This window comes from Thunnus thynnus, chromosome 18 (assembly GCF_963924715.1).
Source record: "Thunnus thynnus chromosome 18, fThuThy2.1, whole genome shotgun sequence".
Taxonomy (NCBI): domain Eukaryota; kingdom Metazoa; phylum Chordata; class Actinopteri; order Scombriformes; family Scombridae; genus Thunnus; species Thunnus thynnus.
Window position 1 is genome coordinate 642,961 of NC_089534.1, and position 23,002 is coordinate 665,962.

Consider the following 23,002-nt stretch of genomic DNA (forward strand, 5'->3'; position numbering starts at 1 on the left):
AGATCAATATCTACTGATTCAGTCAGTGATGATGACGATGATTCACTGTCAGTTCACTTTAAAGAGTCACTGATGAAGATTTGTTCGTTCATGTGCAGATTTCAGTCAAATGAACGGTCGTCATTAGTATTAATACACATATAATCACCTGAGACATGATCATTAACAACAGCCCCGCCCACCTCATTAGTATATTGAGATAAACGATCAGATGTTCGTCCAGATGACGTTCAGGTCACATGACTGAAAGAACATGTTGTAGACACACACACACTCATTAATCCAGGTGAGGTGGATCATGACTTCAGGTGTTTCACCTCCTGATGTTTACAGAGGAAACTGACTGAAATCAAGAGTTTTATTTCTGTCACACTTTTACTGTTCTGCACTGATCTGTAGACACTTTTCAGATTCACACTTTAGATTTGATTCAGATTTTTATTTGTTTACACAAATGCAAAAGATACAAAGTGATAAAGACAGAAACAAGAGCATAATGTGATGAAGAGGAGAAACCATCATCGGGGCTGAAACAGGGTCTCTGAGGCAGACGTTACTCCGTTAGAAAAGGAGAAAGAACATTCAAAGGATGAAAGAGAGAAAACTAAAGATAAGATTGTGCACAGTAGCAGACATCTACATATACAAGAACACAAAGTCATTAAAGTTAAAATGATGAGATTATAATTACTAGAGGGCAGTTTATAAAGGATAATATGAGATAATATAGAGAAACAAACCTTTTACAGATAAAATATGAGACGGCAGAGCGTCTACAGGACTGAACCTCTGTCAATGAAACCAAACTGTAGCTGAGATGTTTGACAGACAGCAGGTCTGAGTTTACACTTATTTAGACTGAATAATTGTGCAATTGATGATTGTAGGAACACAGTTGATGATAATATGGAGGAAGAGTCCTGAAACTCTTCATATCAGATCTCATGTAAGAACATTTTCTTCTCCTCAACCTCTCGACGTTTTTCTCTGTGAGGTTTGTTCCAACAAGTAAAAAAAACGAGGGACGGGTTGGGTCCCAATTGTATGTTAGAAAGTTGAGCTGTCCAAGCACAGAACGGAGCCGGAGATGCTCGAGCTGTATGCTGTGGAAAATAAGTGTGTTGTGAAGTGCTGTGATGTAGTGAAAAGCCAGTGCCAGGGCCCTCTGGATGTGTGCGTACAATAACCGCAGGCTGAGGAACTAAAAGGGATACGGTAGTGGTGCTATGGGGAAGTCTTTTGGGCAGCAATACTCTTAACTGGGAAACCCTAACCCAAGTGTACTCACTTAGTATAAATATATGTGGAGGAGAGTCACATCTCATCCATTAGTCAAGGAGTAAACCAAACTTATCAGATGCATCAGTGCAAAAAAGCACCTAAGCTGCGACATATAAGTTCAATCTCCTCCGAATCTGTCAGATCCTCAGCCTTAGTTGGGGCGATCTTTAATCAATACTTTGGAATAGTCATAATATCTGTGTATAACTTCTAGCTAAGAGTGAATTCCAGACCTTCTAATTTCCAACTCACAAAAGTTCACACAGGAGAAAATTTGGGTCAAAGCTGGAGAGACTGGTCTGATCAGCCAGTCATTCCAACTCCCAATAAATTATCCGGTTGAAGATAATATCCAGTTCCATAAATCCCCTGAACAACCTAGAGGGATTTAAAAAGAAAAAAAAACAAAACAAAAAACCCCTGAGAGTAAGGACACAAAACAAAACAAAAACAAATGTTTATATAAAATCATTCCCTGACTGAGGACAACTAACCAGACCTGACTCAGACTGATGGTGTGTGTGTTAAAATCTGTTTGTGTGACTGAATGGAAGTGAGTGTGTCTGAAAAGAAAAAGGATCAGAGACAGTGAAGCGCTGTGTGAGAGTTTTAAATTGCATATTGCACAAAGCTTAATGGGTCCCGTTGATTCTTAAACAGAATAAAGTGAAATTTAATTAATTTGCTCTATCTCATAAACGTAACACTTTGTTTATGCAAACTGTTTTATCCAGTAAATCTGCAATGTGTGTTTATTCTGAAGAACATGTGTAAATGTATGTTTGAATTGCAAAGTTGGAAGTAAGTGCATGGGTGCGAGAGAAGTGTTGTATGGTTGAAGTGGAACAGGGCAGGTTGTGGCGCAGATAGAGAAGTTGTTGTTGCGCAGTTAAAATTGAGAAGTCAGAATTGAAGGGGTTAAAGAAAAGTTAAAGAGTTAAAGGAGAGGTGTGAATGACTGAAGAAGACGAGTGTGATTGGTGTGAAGGGCCAGTGGGAGTGAGTAAGGCGTGCATGGACGTTGTAGTACAGTTGACTCATAGTTTGGCAACCGGCCCGGAAAGTACACAGACCCAGAAAGTTAAAAATAGTCCCCCCTCCCTTGTGCTCACCCTGAGTCCTGCACAGAGAAATTAATTGTTTTTTAATCCAAGTGACCATAGAAGAAGATCAGTTTAAAAGGTGCCAATAGCAATATGAGTATCGTGCCAACAGCCTTGATTGGGACTAAGTACCCAGAGCTCTTAAAACAAATTAAAAAAATTTCTGAAAAATGGGAGAAGCAAGCAAAAGGGATGACCTCAGCCTGGCCTAAGGATGGCACGTTTGATGTGACAGTGTGTGAGGATATGGAAAGGCGAATCAAAGACCATAAAATAAAAGACAAAAGTAAGAAAAGGTGAGTGAAAAGAGATTTTGAGATAAAAAATTTTGAACATGTTCAAAGAAGAAGGTGAAAACTACAGGGCACAGTGGAGATCACTGTGCCAGGGGGGAGGTGTTAAAGCAAATAAAGAAAATAAGAGTTGCAACAGTTAAAGATTAAACAGAGATTAGGAGCTGTCTATCATCCACAAAGTCAAGGAGTGTTTGAAAGAATCAACGGAACCTTAAAAGCAAAGCTGAATAAAATACGTGCTTGCTTCTATTAAACTGAACTGGGTTGATGCTTTCCCAATAGCGCTAATGAGCTATCACATGCAGCTATCGCTATATATTTGCAGGAAAAAGCCTGAGAGACCAACCAGGACCAGGATCCGGTCCGACCGGTGATGCCAGGAGATCAGGTGTACGTGAAGGTCTGCTGACGAAAGCGGCACGAGCCCAGGCGCGAAGGACCTTACACAGTTGCAATCTGGGACAGATGAAGCCAGTGCCAGTCAGCCCCTGTCAGGCCCAAGAAGATCCAAGCAATAGCAAGACGCCAGAAAGAGAGCAGCAGGCCATGAAGGGAGCCACTCTCAATGATTCAGATGAGTACGATGCAAAAACAGACACATCCATCCAGACAGTGCTAGGGCCCACACCAGATTTCCCACACCAGTTTCACAGTATATTTACTACAACCAACAGAGGTACACTAATTATAGCAGTGAGTTGTTTAGAGCATTGGGGGCACAGTTACATGTGACTACTACAGTAGCATGGCAAAACAGACAAGTTTTGGAACGGATGACAGCAGAACGAAGGGGTTTTTGTCAAATGTTTGGAAAATATTGTTGTACATACATCCCAAATAATACAAATGCTGATGGATCATTCACAATGGCCATGATGAAACTGCAAAAGTTAAAAGTAGAGATCAGGGGGAATGCTGGTGGGGGAGGTAGCCTGTCTCTGGATTGGCTAGACCAAATTTTAGGGAAATGGGGAGCCGTTTTGGCCAAGGCAGCCATGAGTGCTGCCATAGTTCTAATTATGGTTTCTTTTTTGACATGTTGCATCGTTCCCATGCTGAGGAGACAGTGCCTGCGAGCAATGGACAGACAAACAGACATAATGATGGGCCTGCAGGGAGCTCGGATGGTAAATGTACTGGCAAATGAACAAATGACTCATGCGCCCAGTGGTCCAAGGACTACTGGGGGACGCAGACTTGTTCCCGATACCTGATTCTTTGAACGATGCCAATGATCCTGAGGATGAGTCAGAGCAAGAGGAGAATGAGCTCTGAGTACGGTGAGAAGAGGGACTCAGGTATTAAGGGAAAGGTGTCAGAATGGAAAGGAACCCGACAGGAGGGACTTTGACTTGATACCTGTTGATGGACTCAGTGGACTGAATTGCACCACAATACACTGAATTAAGCACTTTTAAGTAATTACAGTATAAATTGTCCTGTCATATCCACTTAATTTGATGAACCACTGTTTGAGTTATTATGAAAATGTGTTGTGGATGGTTCATGGTTCAAGGTTTGACTTGAGAAGTTGGTCGCCTTTGGGGAAGAGGCCATGGGATAATTTTCCTTCTGAAAGGTTTTTCACCCCCACTCACTATGACCTGGACCGATGCTGAACAAACAAACAAACAGGAGACATCTGGAATATTGGGAAAGGGGCGAAGTACCCCCCCACACACACACATAGTGCAGAGACGCCCACTCACATTTGGTCAAAGTCCAAGATAAGTGAAATTGAGAAATGTCCCAGCCTTCTTTAGAATTTGGGGTAGCCAAAGAGTCTGGTAAACAGGACACCCAACCTGCACACATGCACACACACAGCCTGTCTTCAGTATAAAAAAGGCATGTCATGTTCTGTAATGTTGAAAGATATCTCTGACTACGTTGTTAGTAGGCTGCTGTGAATAAAGAGATTCCCCATCTGACACCTGTGTCTCAACCAACCGATTCCTCTATGATCCACCTTTTTCTGCCACAACATATGTATTTTATTTTAAATGCAGCTTCATTCTACTTGAAATGAGAAAAGATTCACTGTTACAGTTGTGAACATCTGTGTTTAATAGACTGTTAGTTTCTTTCATGTTGTTGCTGTTTAAACTCATTCACACCTCAATCAACTGGATTCATGTTTCTATGTGTTGAAGCATCAATCAGCCTGAACAGCTGCTGCACTAATATTATTAACTTTATTAAAGCACATGAACTTTGTTTAGAAAACAGATATAAAGATTATTATTATAATTATTATTAATGATATGAATATACAGGATATAACATGTTGGATTAATGAACTTTAATTTATGATGGGCAGCTGAGTTCTTATGACCAAAGTACAATTAACAATGAATAAAAAGGATTTAGGTTTTTATTGTTTTATTGGACTTTACAGCAGCCTACTTTCCTTTTCCATTGTATTTATATAACATATCTGTAATCATTCTACAATATTACTCTATAATATAATATTCTATAGTGTTTCTATATTAATATTTTATATTGTACTTATTGTAAATAAACATGTTGTAAATAAAGTTATTATTATCACTTGCATGATGTTAGTGACATATTTGAATATTTTAACTGTAAAATCTAAACTTCCTGTTATAATTCTATTGAAAATGAAACATGTTTAAATAAATATGAATATTGATGAATTGGGGCCCTGGTGGCCGTGGATATGTCTCCATCACTGGTTCCTAAAATAGTGGAAAGTGGAACTTTAATTATTAGAAACTAAATTAAAGACTTTTAACATGTTTAATTGTAATTTCATTATAATAAGTTAATTACTTTGCTTTTAAATTATAAATTGTAAAACTTAAAGTAAAAAAATAGTTAAATTTTCTAATGAATAATTGTATTTCTTTGATCTTTAAATGTTTAATGATTCGGTCACATTTAAAAAGGATGTAAAGCATCAAGAGCTCTGATTATTTTTATAGGTTATATTTTGCTCACATGGTGCGACTTCCCAAACACAGCTGTGTTTCATCAAATCACCACAAACTAACCAACATACAGGAAACTTGGGCCAGATGTTTCAGTACAGGTGAACTCAGTCCTGTTTCCTGAGAAAACGTATTGGACGCCTGACAGACTCTTTTTATTTTTCTCTTTGTTCATTTTATCTTAAACATTAATTAATGATTAAAAACAACAATGTCAAATAAAGAAGGACTGTAAAACATCACAATATGAGAAATATATGTAACATCTGTAAAGATCATGTTTGCTGAATTCATTCTGTCATAAATGTTCTAATGAGAGAAAAACACAAGTAGTGTAGTAGAAGTAGAAGTAGTATAACATTACACATCGATGTAAAAAACAAGTGATGTTCTCTGAATAAGTAGTGAATGAATATTTTTATTCAAGTGTAAAACAGCCAAAGCTGCCCAGCAAACATGAGCTTACAAGACAATATTTACATCACCTGCAGAGGCAAGAAAAACTAAAGGAAAGCAACCCATACATGTTATTATATACATACATGTCAGACACATTACATCAGATAGAAACATACGTTGATGTTCATGATTTAACACAAACTGAGCTGATGTCAAACAGACTGGGATGTCTGCTGGACATTTTCAGGAAAAACTTCACTTTAAGATCCTGATAAAATGGAATAACTAACAGCCACTAACAGCTACTAGATGCTGCTCCAAGAAAACTTTACTGAAGTCAATCAGAGTCAACACAGTTTTTACACATAAATTCAGCCCAGAGGAGATCATTTCACTACTTCTAATAGAAACAATATTCTGACATTAAAGCACAGTCAGTGATCCAAATGAAGCCAGAGTGAAACCTCGTCCACCATCAACATTTAAACACAGGAAGCTGCTGTCACTTCCAGTTTCTGTTGTTCACTGGTGAACAGAGTGAACAGTGATTTCAGCAGCTGTCTTCAGTCAGCAGTGTGACTGTTTGTCTACACAGGAGGAGACTCTTCCTCAGACAGACGACACAGAGACACTGAGGAACCAAGAGACCAGAGCCCAAACCCAGCACACAGAGGCTGAGTGAATGTGGTGTTGAAGGTGTGGAGGTGGATCAGTGTGTCAGAGGAGACTCTGTAGAAGGACAGAGTGCCAGCAGGACAGTCCACATACACTGCTACTCTGTTAGAGACAGAGGAGGAGGAGGAGGAGGAGGAGGAGGAGGGGATGGATGTTTCTTTCTTATTGTGAATGACAGAGTAACCGTCACCATCAGAGCATCTCAGACTCCAGGACTGATCGTTACATCCAAACACACAGTCATAACTGTATCCTTTCCTGCTGATTCTTCTGTAAGTCACTGATATATCAACTCTTCTTCTCCACTCGACCTCCCAGTAACAGCACCCAGTCAGACCATTTCTACACAGCAGCTGAGCCCAGAAGTCAAATCTGTCTGGATGATCAGGATATGACTGATTCTCTCTCACATGTGTCACCTTCTTGTTGTTGTCAGACAGTTTGAGTTTTTTGTTTACTGTGTTTGTGTCCAGTGTGAGTTCACAGAAATCTGATGAAGAGAAGAAGAAACAACACAGCAGCAGTTTATCATCTGACACACCTGATGGATTTATTTTCTGTTTAAGTTCTGATCTGTTGTTCGTTTCTATAAAGTTTAATGACACATTTTGTCAGTAATGTTTTAATGAATAAAAACCACAAAGACCAACTTTGTATTTAAAGAGAAACTGACTGTGTGCTGTTTAGTTGTCATGAATCAAATTAAATCCGCACTTACACTTCTTCAGATAAAGTCTTGACCTGAGCTCTCTACCATGGTCCAACCTGGAGGAAGAAACACAGTCAGAATGATTTTCTATCCATTTGTACATCCTTTGTGATGTACAAATATGTCCTCAGACATGATGAATCAGAATATTAAATATTGACCTCTGCATGTTGTGCTGAGGATAGAGCCTGTCATGACTTCAATATTAAAGGAGACTTTACTTCAAGGTGAAAATTAAGGAATCAGAGAATAAATGCAGATATAAGACAGCAAAACATTTTAATGCAATTATATGCATCTGCTCATTCATTAACTTTGAATTTACAATTATACAAAATATAATAATAACAATAACAATAATAACACACACACTAACACACACACACACAGCCTCTTTTATACAGAGAACCCGCTTTATAGCCATAAAGGGGATCCGCCTTTGCTTGTTTACAGTGAACCACACAAAGCCGGCATAAAGCCGCCTCCGAGAGAGAGAGAGAGAGAGAGAGAGAGAGAGAGAGAGAGAGAGAGAGAGAGAGAGAGAGCGAGAGAGAGCAGCTGTGGTCGAGTGAGCTAGAGAGTGAATGGAGAGAGGGAGCACTAGTAATGTTAGTGAGGAAGCTGGTGAATCAGATCATTAAAACGTTATTTTCTGATTGTTTCACAGCGGTTACTTTCCAAAGCACAAACACACCTGCATCCCCACACACCTCCTCAACCCTGCAGCTGTACGCCGCCTGATGTGGTCTGAATACGGGCTAAAAAAACAGCGTCAGCTCCTGGTCCCACCGTGCCGGCACACAGAACAGCGAGGCGGATTACAGGCGCAGTATTCCCGCTTTGAACGGGCTGTGTAAAAGGGGCTGAAGTGCACTCATCACCAACAACTAACATCTAAACAATATAAAAACTACGTCATTAAGAATAAGTCCATTACAAAATCACCTTCTGACACCTGTTAAATCATGAACTCAAAGCACCGGCTCAACAAGCTGAAACTATGCTAACCTCGTTATTTCTCCCACACATGCATTAGCTAAACTGCCAAGCTGGTCTTCCGATGGTAAACGTTCACTCATGATGCTCAACTATCAGCCAACAATAAAGGAAAGATTTTCTGAAAGATAGAAATTAGGCCATATTTCTCAATCTTAATCAACTCTATAGATAATTAATACAGCGGGACTCACCAGTCACTTTAAAACTTTCTATAATGGCTGCCTGCGTGAACCCCGCGTGAACCCCGCGTGCCCCACAGCATGAAGAAATACCTGCGCTTATTGGTTGATATGATGACATCACCTGGGGGTGTCCCAGTCACCACAAATCAAATTTTGATTTACTTATTTGTGCCATGTATGTTTTCTATGAGCAACCAAGGACCCAGCAGGTCCTGATTTAACGATAACACTATAATTACTAATTTGCAATATTTTATGATCTAAAAATTACACCTCTCAAAAATGGAAGGGCCTGCAGAGAAGGTCCTGAAGGCCCTGACGACCTCCTCTGTTCAATACAATAATTGTTTAAAGGAGATTTCAAGGTGAAGATTAAGGAGTAATTTTGAAATTAGAGAATAAATGCACCTTTAAGGCAGCAAAACATTTCATTTTAGTGTAATTAAATTCATTTGTACATTTATTTGGTTTGAATACAAAAATAATAATAATAATAATGAGAAGAAGAAGAGGAGGAGGAGGAAGAAGAAGAAGAAGAAGAAGAAGAGGAAGAAGCAACAACAACAAGTTACAATGTTCTAGATGAAGTTCATGATACAAGTGATCTCCTTTATAATAAACAGTAAATACATCAATATAATAAAATAATAGATAGACTCCCCTCCGATGATTTCAGGGACACCAGGAGAACATGAAAGTTTAACAAAAAAATAACTTTAGGTCGATTAACTAGCTTTTTCCAGAGGTTTCACTCACATCACATGATCTTCAAACTATTACATCCATGATGAAGAATGAACTTTTATGTTCAGCATCAAAGTACTTTACCTGAGAGTGTCCACCTGGCTGTCAATACCTGAGAATGTCCACCTATCTGTACATACCTGAGAGTGTCCAGTCTCCAGTGTGGATCCTCCAGTCCAGCAGACAACAGCTTCTCTCTTGAGGCTCCTGGATGATTGTAGCTCAGGTCAAGCTCTCTCAGATGGGAGGGGTTGGAGCTCAGAGCTGAGGCCAGAGAAGCACAGCCTTCCTCTGTGATCAGACATCTTGACAGACTTGAAATATAAAAAAGTTGATAACACAATATTTTTAATCATATAAGTACTATAATCATACAGATGTTGCGCAGAATAATTGACATTAATCTAAATGTAAATCAGCAGGTAAAATGATCAATTGTATGAAAATTTTCTCAGAGTCAGGTTTCTTGTCATGTTCAAGACAACAAAATAATAGATGCTGTATCCTGACCTGAGAGTTTCCAGTGTACAGTGTGGGCTCTCCAGCCCAGCAGACAACAGCTTGACTCCTGAATTTTGCAAGTTGTTGTTACTCACATCCAGCTCTCTCAGACTAGAGGACGGGGAGCTGAGAACTGAGGACAGAGCTGCACAGCTTCTCTCTGAGAGGTTACAGCCACTCAGTCTGGAGAAGAATTTTTGATTAACACAAACAGAATTCTTTGTCATTTATAAAAATTTAACATATTTGACATTATTCATATATAATAATTCATCCACTTACAGAGCTTTATTTGAAGCTTTGACCACTGGCAGCAGCCTCAGAAGAGCCTCCTCTGAAGCAGAGTATTTCTTCAGGTCAAACACATCCAGATCTTTTTCTGATGACAGTAAGATGAAGACCAGAGCTGACCACTGAGCAGGAGACAGTTTATCTGTGGAGAGACGTCCTGATCTCAGGTACTGTTGGATCTCCTCCACTAGAGAATGATCATTCAGTTCATTCAGACAGTGGAACAGATTGATGCTTCTTTCTGCAGACAGATCCTCACTGATCTTCTTCTTGATGTACTCAACTGTTTTCTGATTGGTCTGTGGGCTACTTCCTGTCTGCGTCAGCAGACCTTGTAGGAGAGTCTGATTGGTCTGCAGTGAGAGACCCAGCAGGAAGCGGAGGAACAAGTCCAGGTGTCCATTTGGACTCTTTAAGGCCTCGTCCACAGCACTCTGGTAGAAATGTGTTTCTGCTGATTTGTCTCCAGAGTTGATGAATGTCAAATGGACATGAAGAGCAGCCAGAAACTCCTGAACGCTCAGATGGACGAAGCAGAACACCCTGTCCTGGTACAGCCCACTCTCCTCTTTAAAGATCTGTGTGAACACTCCTGAGCACACTGAGGCTGCTCTGATATCAATGCCACACTCTGTCAGGTCTGATTCATAGAAGATCAGGTTGCCTTTCTGCAGCTGCTCAAAAGCCAGTTTTCCCAGAGACTCAATCATCTTCCTGCTCTCTGGACTCCAGTGTGGATCTGTCTCAGCTCCTGCATCATACTTGACGTTCTTCAGTTTGGTCTGAAACACCAGGAAGTGGATGTACATCTCAGTCAGCGTCTTGGGCAGCTCTCCTCCCTCTCTGCTTTTCAACACATCTTCCAGAACTGTAGCAGTGATCCAGCAGAAGACTGGGATGTGGCACATGATGTGGAGGCTTCGTGATGTCTTGATGTGGGAGATGATTGTGCTGGCCTGCTTCTCATCTCTGAATCTCTTCCTGAAGTACTCCTCCTTCTGTGAGTCAGTGAACCCTCTGACCTCTGTCACCATGCCGACACACTCAGGAGGGATCTGATTGGCTGCTGCAGGTCGTGTGGTTATCCAGAGGCGAGCAGAGGGAAGCAGTTTCCCCCTGATGAGGTTTGTCAGCAGCACATCCACTGAGGTGGACTCTGTAACATCAGTCAGGATCTCATTGTTGTGGAAGTCCAGAGGAAGTCGACACTCATCCAGACCATCAAAGATGAACACAACCTGGAACTCTTCAAACCTGCAGATTTCTGCTTCTTTGGTTTCAGTAAAGAAGAGATGAACAAGTTCCACCAAGCTGTACTTTTTCTCTTTCAGCACATTCAGCTCTCTGAAAGTGAATGGAAATGTGAACTGTATGTCCTGGTTGGCTTTGTCTTCAGCCCAGTCCAGAGTGAACTTCTGTGTTAAGACTGTTTTCCCAATGCCAGCCACTCCCTTTGTCATCACTGTTCTGATTGGTTCATCTCTTCCAGGTGAAGCTTTAAAGATGTCTTCTTGTCTGATTGTTGTTTCTGGTCTGTCTGGTTTCCTGGATGCTGTTTCAATCTGTCTGACCTCATGTTCATCATTGACCTCTGCAGTCCCTCCCTCTGTGATGTAGAGCTCTGTGTAGATCTGATTCAGAAGGGTTGGGTTTCCTGCTTTAGCAATCCCCTCAAACACACTCTGGAACTTCTCCTTCAGGTTAGACTTGAGTTTATAACGACAATCTGCAGCATGACTTCCTGAATGAACAAATAAATGAAATCGATCAGATGATTCTACAGTAAATTGGTAGAATGTAAACATTAAACTGCAGATGTTTATATTTTCCTCCACTACGAAATATATTCAGCTCATCAGTTGAGGACAAACAGTTTCTGACTGTTTTCAGCTCAGAAGAATTCATAGATGTGATGCAGATGTGTGCATCATATTAACAGCAGAGATTGAAATATAAACCTCTCCCATGTTGCCTACATTTCCTCTCCATCATGTTAAATCTGTTAAATCCTCTTACTGCTCTGCAGACGGTCAGCCAGCTCCTCCTGCTTCATTCTCCTCAGGAAGTGCAATGTGATCTTCAGAAATGCCTCTCTGCTGCTCCTCCTCTGCTCTTCATCCTCACCGTCCAACACCTCCTCATCCTCACTCTGACTCTCTAAGCATTCTGGGTAATCAGGACTCAAAACCTTCAGCATCATCTTGAGCTCGTTCTTCACAAAACTGATGATGTTCTCCTCCAGCAGCTGAAACAGAATAAAATGTAAATTTAACTGGTATAAGTCAACATCAGATCATCTGTGACAGACTGAAAAGCTGCTGGTCTACAGAGTGCAGCATGGAGACTGTTAGGACCAGAATGGTAGTTTAGTATTTAGTCTGTGGCTGTTGTAGTTAGCAGTAGTAGCTGTGTTTTACATTAACACACCATCAATATGGAGTCCAGGTATGTTTGATGCTGCTGGACAGACTGACCACTGAGAACCTCTGAGCTCTGCTGATGAACTCTGTGAAGAAAAGATGAAGTCTCAGAATAAATAATGACACTCAGTGTTAAAGGTGTTGTGTTCTATCACAGTGGATCCACATAAAACACTTGGCTGTGATGTCTTACCTTTCATCATTTGTCTCTGTAAAGACTTTGTACCTCTGTTTTAAAAAGTGTTATACAGATAAAGTTTGTGCTTTTTAGGAAAGCGTCTGTAGGAGGAGTGTGTGTATTTGGAGTTATGAGAACCTTGTGTGTAAAAACAGTATTAGTCACTAAGGTCAAGAATTAATTTTTACATCAATGATATGTCTTCTTATGAGAGCTGGATAATAACAGACACAAACATTTTACAGTCTGACCTCTGATCAGCAGACTGATGTCCATGTTTGAAGGTATCAGGTCGACCCATAGACCTGTCACTCTTCATGGACACACAGCTGGGTTCAGGAGAATCTGGTCTCTGCTGGTGGATCCTGATGGAAACAGAGAAATAATAAAAACAAGTTTAACTTAAAGTGTTGATCCTGAAGATTGTGTGTTTTGTGTTTTTGTGTTTTGACACATCAGGTGTGTTAACATAAACCTGCAGTAAGAAACTGATCCACACAGCTACAACAAACTGGTATTGTTAGCGTGGCGAACTAGCTTAGAGACCGCAGAGCCATCTCGATCTGATCTTCCCTGGACACAGTCTGCTCAAACATGATCTCCTGCTATGAAGCCCTTGACAGCAGGACAACAGGTCTCAGTGATGTTGGTGGAGACCAAGAAAAACAACATGACAGAGGCCTGTACTACAAAGCAAGTTCAACATACCCAGGATATCTTTTCGTTACCTAGCTTCACTGAACCTAACAGTGCCGTCCAGATAACCAGAACTGTTTGTTTTGATGTATTTATTTATTGAATGGGACAGTGTGCAGTTTGAAACATTAAAGATGCACTGCACCAGTGTTAGCTTGAAGCTAATGTGCATCTGTAGTCCCCAACAAAAAACATACAACAGCACAACAACAAACAGTAAAAAGCAAAAAACAAAACAAAAAACCCACGCAGAACACACTATACAAAATACAAAATACAATGCTACACACAGCACATCACATACACCCACAATGTCAATTAGAAATAATGTAAATTAAACGCAGCTGTGTGACTCAATGGTCACACAGTAGATTGGTTTTTAATACATGTTTCAGTCTGGTCTTGACTGCATTGATAGAACTACAGTTCTTCATGTCATCAGGTAGGACGTTCCACTGAGTTGTGGCTTTCACAGAGAAAGTTGACTGCTTAAATGCAGTGCGATGAAATGGTCTGGTGCAATCTTGTATAGATGGTATTCTGGAGGATCACAAGTCACATAGTGGAGGAGGTCAAACCATTTAAAATTTTATAAACTAGGCACAAATTTGAGAATAATCTAAAATTGTCAAAGCTCAGTAAACTGTATTTCTCCAGAACCCTGCAGTGATGGAAATACGTTGGCTTTTTGTCCAGAGTTTTTAGAGTTTGTTTGTATAAGGACTCAAGAGGTTTTATGGCTGTTTCTCCAGCCTGCCCCCAACATGTGATGCAATAAGACACCCAGAAAACAATCATAGCTGCACAAATATCTTGGCTGCATCCAAAAAGAGACAGTTTCTAATATGTATAAAATTTGGTAAGTTGTACTTTATGGTTTTAACCGTTTTTTTTAAACATGTTTCTTAAAGTTCAAATTTGGATCCAGTGTCACACCAAGATATTTAAAATCAGTAACTATGTCATTTTTTTCACCTTTGATTAGGAGGTTGTACCATAGTCTTAGAGGAAAAACATACCCTTTGTCTTGTTTACATTTAGACTCAGAAATGATTGATCAAGCCAATGTGTGATCCTTTCCAATGCAATTGTTATCTTAGCAGCAGCTAACTCAGCTGTTTTTGCATGTGTATACACAATGGTGTCATCTGCATACATTTGCAGTTCTGCATCATGACACTATTGAGGGAGATCATTAATATATAAGCTAAATAATAGGGGACCTAACACTGACCCTTGTGGAACACCCATTGTGCACTTCGTGTTACTGGACAGTGTGTCACCAACTTTAACACATTGTCTCCTATTAGATAAATATGAAGACATCCATGCCAGTGCTCTAGATGAGAAGTTACATTTAGAGAGTTTCAATATTAAAACATCATGATTGACTGTGTCGAATGCTTTATGCAGATCTAAAAATACAGCAGCAACTACTCCTCCTTTGTCAAGTCTTGATTTAATTTGCTCTATTAAGTGCAAAGTAGCAGTTTTGGTGGAATGATTTGCTCTAAAGCCAAATTGCATACAATTTAGACCAAAATTGCTTGTATTAAGAAATGTTGTCAGTTGTTTAATGACAACTTTCTCAGCAACCTTTGAGAGCACTGGCAGTATACTTATTGGTCTGTAGTTACTGGCTTCAAGGCGGTCTCCAGATTTAAAAACAGGCATGACAATGGCACATTTCTAGTCACCAGGAAAGGAGTTTGTGTTTAAAAGACAAGTTAATTAAATGAGCAATATGGGGAGTTAAAATATCTTTGTGTGATTTGACAAACATGGTGTCAATTTGGAAAGCATCTCTACTTTTGGAGCTTTTTAAGGAGCTGATGATTTTGTTTACTTGTAACTCATTAGTTTCTAAAACCTGACCTGTAGCATCTATAGGAACAATATCCAGTTTCCTTTTCATCATTTTTTTCCTTACTCATATACAGACTCAAGAAAAAAATCATTAAAGACAGAAGCAACAGTAAGAATTAACTTTCCCTGTACTTTGAATTTAAAATCTCCTAAAAATTTTGGGTCCCTCCTTGTGAAAGTATCAATGTTTTTCCAGATCAATTTACTGTTGCCTTTTGTCTCATTCAAAATATTGAGATAAAAACAAGATTTAGCTTCTCTTAGCTCTTGGATGACTTTGTTCCTTAAACCTTTATAAATCAGCATGTCAGTGTTCTTCTAGTTTCAATTGCCTTCCTTAGTGCAACATCTCTAGATTTCATTAGTTTCCACAAGTTTTCATTAAATCACAGTAATTGTTTTTATTTTTAGATTTCATCTATATCCTCACATTAAATCTTTCCCTCACAGAGTTGATTCTGTGAGTAAAAGTATCAGAGCCATAGTCCAGGTCATCAGAGGACAGAACATCATCCCAGTTCAAGCTGTTAATTTCATTGGTAAATTCATCTTGCTTAGCTCTGGGTATGCATTGAAGGATCATTGTCTTAGTTGCTGTGGTCTTAAATCTACTTTTAGTCAGTTTTCTCGCACATAGGGTTAGGTTATGATCTGATAAGCCAGTGATTAAATTATAATTTTTAGTTATTCTCTCTGGTTTGTTAGTAAATATCAGATCAATTTGTGTACTGGAGCATTTTGCAATCCTAGTTGGGCCTTTTACTAGTTGTTCTAGTTGGAATTTCTCTGTGATCATTTTTATTTTTTTCCTCTTAGTTTTATCCTCCCAGTTCACATTAAAATCAGCCATAAGTAATAACTCTTTGTTGAAATTGCACTCTTTCAAGACTTCTGTGAGTTGATCATAGAAAGTGTCATCTGCAGAAGGGGGCCTATAGACACCTATGATGTTAAAAGGCATTTGTTGGGATTACATTATTTTTATCCCAACATATTCTAACGTGTTACCCGTATTGTAAACCACACATTCACATTTGATGTTGTCTCTCACATAAAAAAGCGCCCCTCTTTCTCTTCCATCAGGTCTGTCTCTTCTGAAACATTGGTATTCGGCACCGTGAACACATGAAACCACATTTCAGTCAGACAGAGAAAGTCCAGATTTGAGTCAGACACAAGATAAGTTAGCTGATTGCTCTTTGCAGTAAAGCTTCTGATGTTAAAATGTCCACCGAAGAGCCCCTTTGGTTTCAGCTTTGGGTCCCATAAGACTTTTGCATGATTGACAGTTTGGAAGGTTTTGAATAACCTCTGCCTCCTCACTGCAGGGTTTCCACACACAGTGGTGTCAGCAGCAGGTTTTGTGAGAGAGACACTGGACCTATCAAGGTTTCCACAGCCCAGTAGTGAAAAGTTATTCATGGAGACATCATGCCAGGTGTTAACAAAGTTTAGTCTGTTAAAGGAGAAGCACGGCACAGAAAGTTGCTGCTCATTCATCACTGGCACCAGAGGAGTCCCAGACACACTCGGGCACAAATCAGCATCGAAGTTCTGCAGCACTCCGGGTGTCACTGGTCCAAGATTCAGCTGAACATCTCTGGAGAGCAGGATCAGCATGAAGAGGAGACCTACTATTCTCTGAAATGGGGTGGCAGATGACCGGACCGCTGGATCGGTGAATTGCTCTGGTAGGTCTGGTCCAAGTTTGAAATGTAATCAGGAGCTCACTCCCAATGCAGCCACTTCTCTGAAATCTTCAAGAATCTTCTACTACAAAGCCAGTCATCAACCTGCTCAGTCAACTCTGGGTTTTCCAGCTACAAGTGCGTTCATGTGACAGAGGCGGAGTTTTGAATTACGAGTGACATCATCAGAACCATGAATGAAGTACTTCATGATATGAGATGAAACGGTGATACCAAGAACCTACAGTAAACTTCTGTTTTACCAACAGCAAAAGGTCATATTCAACCAAGTGAAATGTAAACAATCCTGTAATCATACAACAGAATAAGATGTAGAAACACTAGCAACAATTTCTACATATTAAAAGTAGACTACGGCTTAAAATACATGTAGGAATTATTATATATGACTTAAGTATAGAGAGAGTATTTTTGCTATTTAGTTGGATGATGAAGAAACCATCTGAATATGTCACAAAAAAACTTAAAAAGTAACATCAGACTGTTTCTGCTACTGAAGCAAAGAGTGTAAAAGTAGTTAATAACTGATGAGTCTATCTGACTGAAATGTTGCTTTATAATCATGGAGCCAATTAACAGTGTTGATTATTTCTTTTAATAAAAGACAAGCTTTGGTTTTTATTTCCAACAATCATCACACAGGTGTCTCATGTTATTCTGAGCTGCAGTGATGGAATCAGAGTGTAAAATCATCCACACTGTCAACTGTCACTCCAGGGATAAAGTAAACTTTGGTCAGTGGTCGGACTGTTGACAGGTTCCAGAGTGGAAAAAGAAAGTCTGAAACAATAAAATGTTTCTACTGACCTATAATAATATATATATAATATATATATATGTGATCCGATCCTCTGAAGTTAACCTGCTCTGCAGCAGGTTAGCTGTTCAGCATCAGTTACCATGGTGATGAACCCCGGTAAGAAGTGAACCGGAGACGTAGGACTGAAAACCCAGAGTTAAACCTGAAGTTACCTCGATAACCCCAAATCCTGCTTCATAGTACAGGCCTCTGGTCACAATGTCAGTCGCCAACAACAACCTGTAGTTAGTTTGAGTGTCAGCTGCCATCTAGTGGTCGTAGTAACTGTGAGGTGGAGCAGTGGTGCAGCTCAGGTGATGTTTATCTATGTGGACAGATTTCCTCATTCAGAGGAGGAGGCTGGATGGAGGCTTTAACCCAACAGTGGACTTTGCCACAGGAGACTGTAACTACGATGGTCCCCGAACCTTAACCCTGTGGTTATGATTGTTGCCATGACAACGAAGGTGGTCTAACTTTAAGGAAGTGGTAACTTTAACACACCACATGTTTCTCTATTCTTAACAAAGTGATTATTTTAACCCAAACCATCATCTTTCCCTAAACCTAACCAGACCTGAACCATGAAACATCATTATAGTTTAACAGTGATGTGTGACGGTTTTATAAAACACAGACAGATGATGTCGTCCTGCTGATTACTGCTGATAGAGACGCCAGATTAGAAAACGCTGCTATGTGTCGTTCTGGAGTCACATGATCAAACCACTGGTTGTTTAATTTGGAGGAGTTGTAAAAACAGTATTAGTCACTGAGGTCAAGAATTAATTTTTACATCAATGATATGTCTTCTTATGAGAGTTGGATAATAACAGACACAAACATTTTACAGTCTGACCTCTGATCAGCAGACTGATGTCCATGTTTGAAGGTATCAGGTCGACCCATAGACCTGTCACTCTTCATGGACACACCGCTGGGTTCAGGAGAATCTGGTCTCTGCTGATGGATCCTGATGGAAACAGAGAAATGATAAAAACAAGTGTAACTTACAGTGTTGATCCTGAAGATTGTTGTGTTGGTGTGTAGTTTGGTGTCGGTGAACTTGAGCTTCCTGCTCAGATTCACATACAGCTGCTAGTTTAGTTGCTTCCTGCTGCTGTAGACTCACCATCCTGGTGGTGTGAGGCTCATTGATGCCTGTCTGCAGCTTCTCCTGGACTATTTGGCATCTGTCCTGATCTGAGCCTTGTCATAGTAAATGGTGTCTGATCCTGCCTCAACTATCACTACTGTCCCCATAAACCTCAATCAAGATTCAGAGTCTTCCACAGCTACCTTCCTAACTGAAGAGTTAAACAATTCAAATTGTCAGATTATTTACAAGAAGCTGTACTTTTGATCATCTTTTACTGTTTTGTTTATCTTAATAACATACTGTTGCACGTCAGTATTGACTCAGTGTGTTTCTGTAAAAAGATCACATGTCTTGTATTAACTCAGATACTTAATGTGTTTGCTGTGTGTTTGCTTATATATCATTTATAATCAAGATTATCTTGAAAGTGACATGTTTTTAAAACGTATAACAGACGTCCGGGTCAGACAGGACGTCAGCTGGACCATTTTAGAAAGTAGATCATATTAAGTTGTTAATCTCAGCATATAGCAGAATGTACACTGTATACAGAAACATTAGCAGAATAGTTAAATAGTCCCGTTGATGATGGTAAAGACATATTTTGACGTTGCTGGAACATCCAGGTAACATCACGGATAGCAGCACAACTTTCATTGTGGAACTATTTTTGAGTCATTACTTATTGATTAAGTTTTGCTGGGATAATATAATCAAGCTGCAGTAGAATTTCATTCTCTACAACAGAAACATGTAAATATGTTGCACATATGCAGATGAGAACAACTTTATTGTGAGTTCAGCTTCGTTTAAACACAGTTGAGGTGATCACAGAGAGCAGGACGGTCAGAACAGGTTTAACATCAAACAGGAACAGTTTGCCAGTCTGTTCCCTCGGTTCAGTCTGTTAGTGCAGATTTCCACATCAATATTCTTTTTCTACCAACTGACCCCTGGGGGCCTCTGTAGTTTGTGCATCGAGGATAACTCTAGTTTATTACAAGTTTGGTCTTATTTTCTGAGTTTTGTCCCTCATTTCTATCAGAACCAACAACAATGGGATCATTAAATTAATTCCTGAAATGTGGAAACACAGTGACATCACTAAAAATAAATCTGAAGAGTCAAGAAACATGAACAGTCAGACAATCAGTCATAACTATCATATCAATCTTAAAACATACTGAGATCTGATAATGTGGTGATGTAGTTAATGTTTTTAAGACTACAGAGAAAATAATGAGAAGTGATTAATGAGTTCATGACAAAGACTTAAACATTTTCTAAGATGTGATGGAGAGAAACAGAAACAAAGATTTTATATTCTGACCTCTGATCAGTAGACTGATGTCCATGTTTGAAGGCAATAGGTCGATTGATAGACCCGTCACTCTTCATGGACACACAGCTGGGTTCAGGAGAATCCGGTCTCTGCTGATGGATCCTGATGGAAACAGAGAAATGATAAAAACAAGTGTAACTTACAGTGTTGATCCTGAAGATTGTTGTGTTGGTGTGTAGTTTGGTGTCGGTGAACTTGAGCTTCCTGCTCAGATTCACATACAGCTGCTAGTTTAGTTGCTTCCTGCTGCTGTAGACTCACCATCCTGGTGGTGTGAGGCTCATTGATGCCTGTCTGCAGCTTCTCCTGGACTATTTGGCATCTGTCCTGATCTGAGCCTTGTCATAGTAAATGGTGTCTGATCCTGCCTCAACTATCACTACTGTCCCCATAAACCTCAATCAAGATTCAGAGTCTTCCACAGCTACCTTCCTAACTGAAGAGTTAAACAATTCAAATTGTCAGATTATTTACAAGAAGCTGTACTTTTGATCATCTTTTACTGTTTTGTTTATCTTAATAACATACTGTTGCACGTCAGTATTGACTCAGTGTGTTTCTGTAAAAAGATCACATGTCTTGTATTAACTCAGATACTTAATGTGTTTGCTGTGTGTTTGCTTATATATCATTTATAATCAAGATTATCTTGAAAGTGACATGTTTTTAAAACGTATAACAGACGTCCGGGTCAGACAGGACGTCAGCTGGACCATTTTAGAAAGTAGATCATATTAAGTTGTTAATCTCAGCATATAGCAGAATGTACACTGTATACAGAAACATTAGCAGAATAGTTAAATAGTCCCGTTGATGATGGTAAAGACATATTTTGACGTTGCTGGAACATCCAGGTAACATCACGGATAGCAGCACAACTTTCATTGTGGAACTATTTTTGAGTCATTACTTATTGATTAAGTTTTGCTGGGATAATATAATCAAGCTGCAGTAGAATTTCATTCTCTACAACAGAAACATGTAAATATGTTGCACATATGCAGATGAGAACAACTTTATTGTGAGTTCAGCTTCGTTTAAACACAGTTGAGGTGATCACAGAGAGCAGGACGGTCAGAACAGGTTTAACATCAAACAGGAACAGTTTGCCAGTCTGTTCCCTCGGTTCAGTCTGTTAGTGCAGATTTCCACATCAATATTCTTTTTCTACCAACTGACCCCTGGGGGCCTCTGTAGTTTGTGCATCAAGGATAACTCTAGTTTATTACAAGTTTGGTCTTATTTTCTGAGTTTTGTCCCTCATTTCTATCAGAACCAACAACAATGGGATCATTAAATTAATTCCTGAAATGTGGAAACACAGTGACATCACTAAAAATAAATCTGAAGAGTCAAGAAACATGAACAGTCAGACAATCAGTCATAACTATCATATCAATCTTAAAACATACTGAGATCTGATAATGTGGTGATGTAGTTAATGTTTTTAAGACTACAGAGAAAATAATGAGAAGTGATTAATGAGTTCATGACAAAGACTTAAACATTTTCTAAGATGTGATGGAGAGAAACAGAAACAAAGATTTTATATTCTGACCTCTGATCAGTAGACTGATGTCCATGTTTGAAGGCAATAGGTCGATTGATAGACCCGTCACTCTTCATGGACACACAGCTGGGTTCAGGAGAATCCGGTCTCTGCTGATGGATCCTGATGGAAACAGAGAAATGATAAAAACAAGTGTAACTTACAGTGTTGATCCTGAAGATTGTTGTGTTGGTGTGTAGTTTGGTGTCGGTGAACTTGAGCTTCCTGCTCAGATTCACATACAGCTGCTAGTTTAGTTGCTTCCTGCTGCTGTAGACTCACCATCCTGGTGGTGTGAGGCTCATTGATGCCTGTCTGCAGCTTCTCCTGGACTATTTGGCATCTGTCCTGATCTGGGCCTTGTCATAGTAAATGGTGTCTGATCCTGCTTCAACTATCACTACTGTCCCCATAAACATTTTCTAAGGTGTGATAGAGAGAAACAGAAACAAAGATTTTATATTCTTACCTCTGATCAGCAGATTCATGTCCATGTTTGAAGTCAATATGTTGATCTGTAGACCGGTCACTCTTCATGGACACACAGCTCGGTTCAGGTCCAGGTCCAGGTTTAGCTTCAGGTTTAGGTTTAAGTCTAGGTTTAGGTCCAAGTCTTGGTTTAGGTCCAGGTCCAGGTCCAGGTTTAACTTCAGGTTTAGGTTTAAGTCTAGGTTTGGGTCCAGGGCCACCTTCAGGTCCAGCAGAGTCTGGTCTGTGCTGCTGCTCTGGGCTTCAACACAACACACACAGAGCTTTGAGTGTGAATAATGATGGTGCAGTGATGTGAGTGGAGAACAGTGATGGACAGTTAGAGATCCTCATCTCACCTCTGAGCTTTGGTCTGGCTGTCATGTTCCCCACACAGAGAGCTTTTAGAGGGAGGGACTCCCTCCTCTCTGTCCTCACACTGATCCATAGCAGAGAAACACCTTCACACAAACACAACAACAAGCTCATTCATTACAACAAGCTGCACATCACAGAGCCACACTGCTGTCTATCACACTGTCGTTCTTTATTCTACCACCAGATGGAGCCAAAGTCAGTCATTACTTTAAGATTTCCACTGTGGATACATGTTGAAGAAACTGCATTAACTATATTCCTTTTTATACAGTTGTATTTTTGTCCACTAGAGACTCATATGCAGCAAGTTATAGTTCACTTCTGTTTAAAAACTGATGACATGATATATTTTTATTCAGCT

The 23,002-nt window shown here is 39.7% G+C and overlaps 1 protein-coding gene and 1 long non-coding RNA gene across 5 annotated transcripts in view; one reads left to right on the plus strand and one right to left on the minus strand.

Annotated features, from left to right (window-relative positions):
- The window catches only part of LOC137169470 (uncharacterized), a 125,914-nt gene that overhangs the window by 13,989 nt on the left and 88,923 nt on the right, over positions 1 to 23,002 (minus strand). The window contains exons 12-24 of one of the 4 annotated variants that reach the window (XM_067572688.1): positions 22,623 to 22,724; positions 22,265 to 22,525; positions 21,805 to 21,918; positions 20,235 to 20,348; positions 18,665 to 18,778; positions 12,987 to 13,100; positions 12,565 to 12,643; positions 12,154 to 12,382; positions 10,129 to 11,878; positions 9,856 to 10,029; positions 9,486 to 9,659; positions 7,430 to 7,476; positions 6,036 to 7,201 (exon numbers count right to left, since the gene is read on the minus strand). In XM_067572688.1, coding sequence (XP_067428789.1) covers positions 6,624 to 7,201; positions 7,430 to 7,476; positions 9,486 to 9,659; positions 9,856 to 10,029; positions 10,129 to 11,878; positions 12,154 to 12,382; positions 12,565 to 12,643; positions 12,987 to 13,100; positions 18,665 to 18,778; positions 20,235 to 20,348; positions 21,805 to 21,918; positions 22,265 to 22,525; positions 22,623 to 22,724 — 3,850 coding nt within the window. In that variant the 3' untranslated portion in view covers positions 6,036 to 6,623. Of the gene's footprint in view, positions 1 to 6,035; positions 7,202 to 7,429; positions 7,477 to 9,485; positions 9,660 to 9,855; positions 10,030 to 10,128; positions 11,879 to 12,153; positions 12,383 to 12,564; positions 12,644 to 12,986; positions 13,101 to 18,664; positions 18,779 to 20,234; positions 20,349 to 21,804; positions 21,919 to 22,264; positions 22,526 to 22,622; positions 22,725 to 23,002 lie in introns of those variants that run through there. The other 3 variants (XM_067572686.1, XM_067572685.1, XM_067572684.1) reach the window with 3 other exon arrangements.
- The window catches only part of LOC137169482 (uncharacterized), a 118,493-nt gene that overhangs the window by 2,877 nt on the left and 92,614 nt on the right, over positions 1 to 23,002 (plus strand). The gene's annotated exons all lie outside the window — the stretch shown is intronic.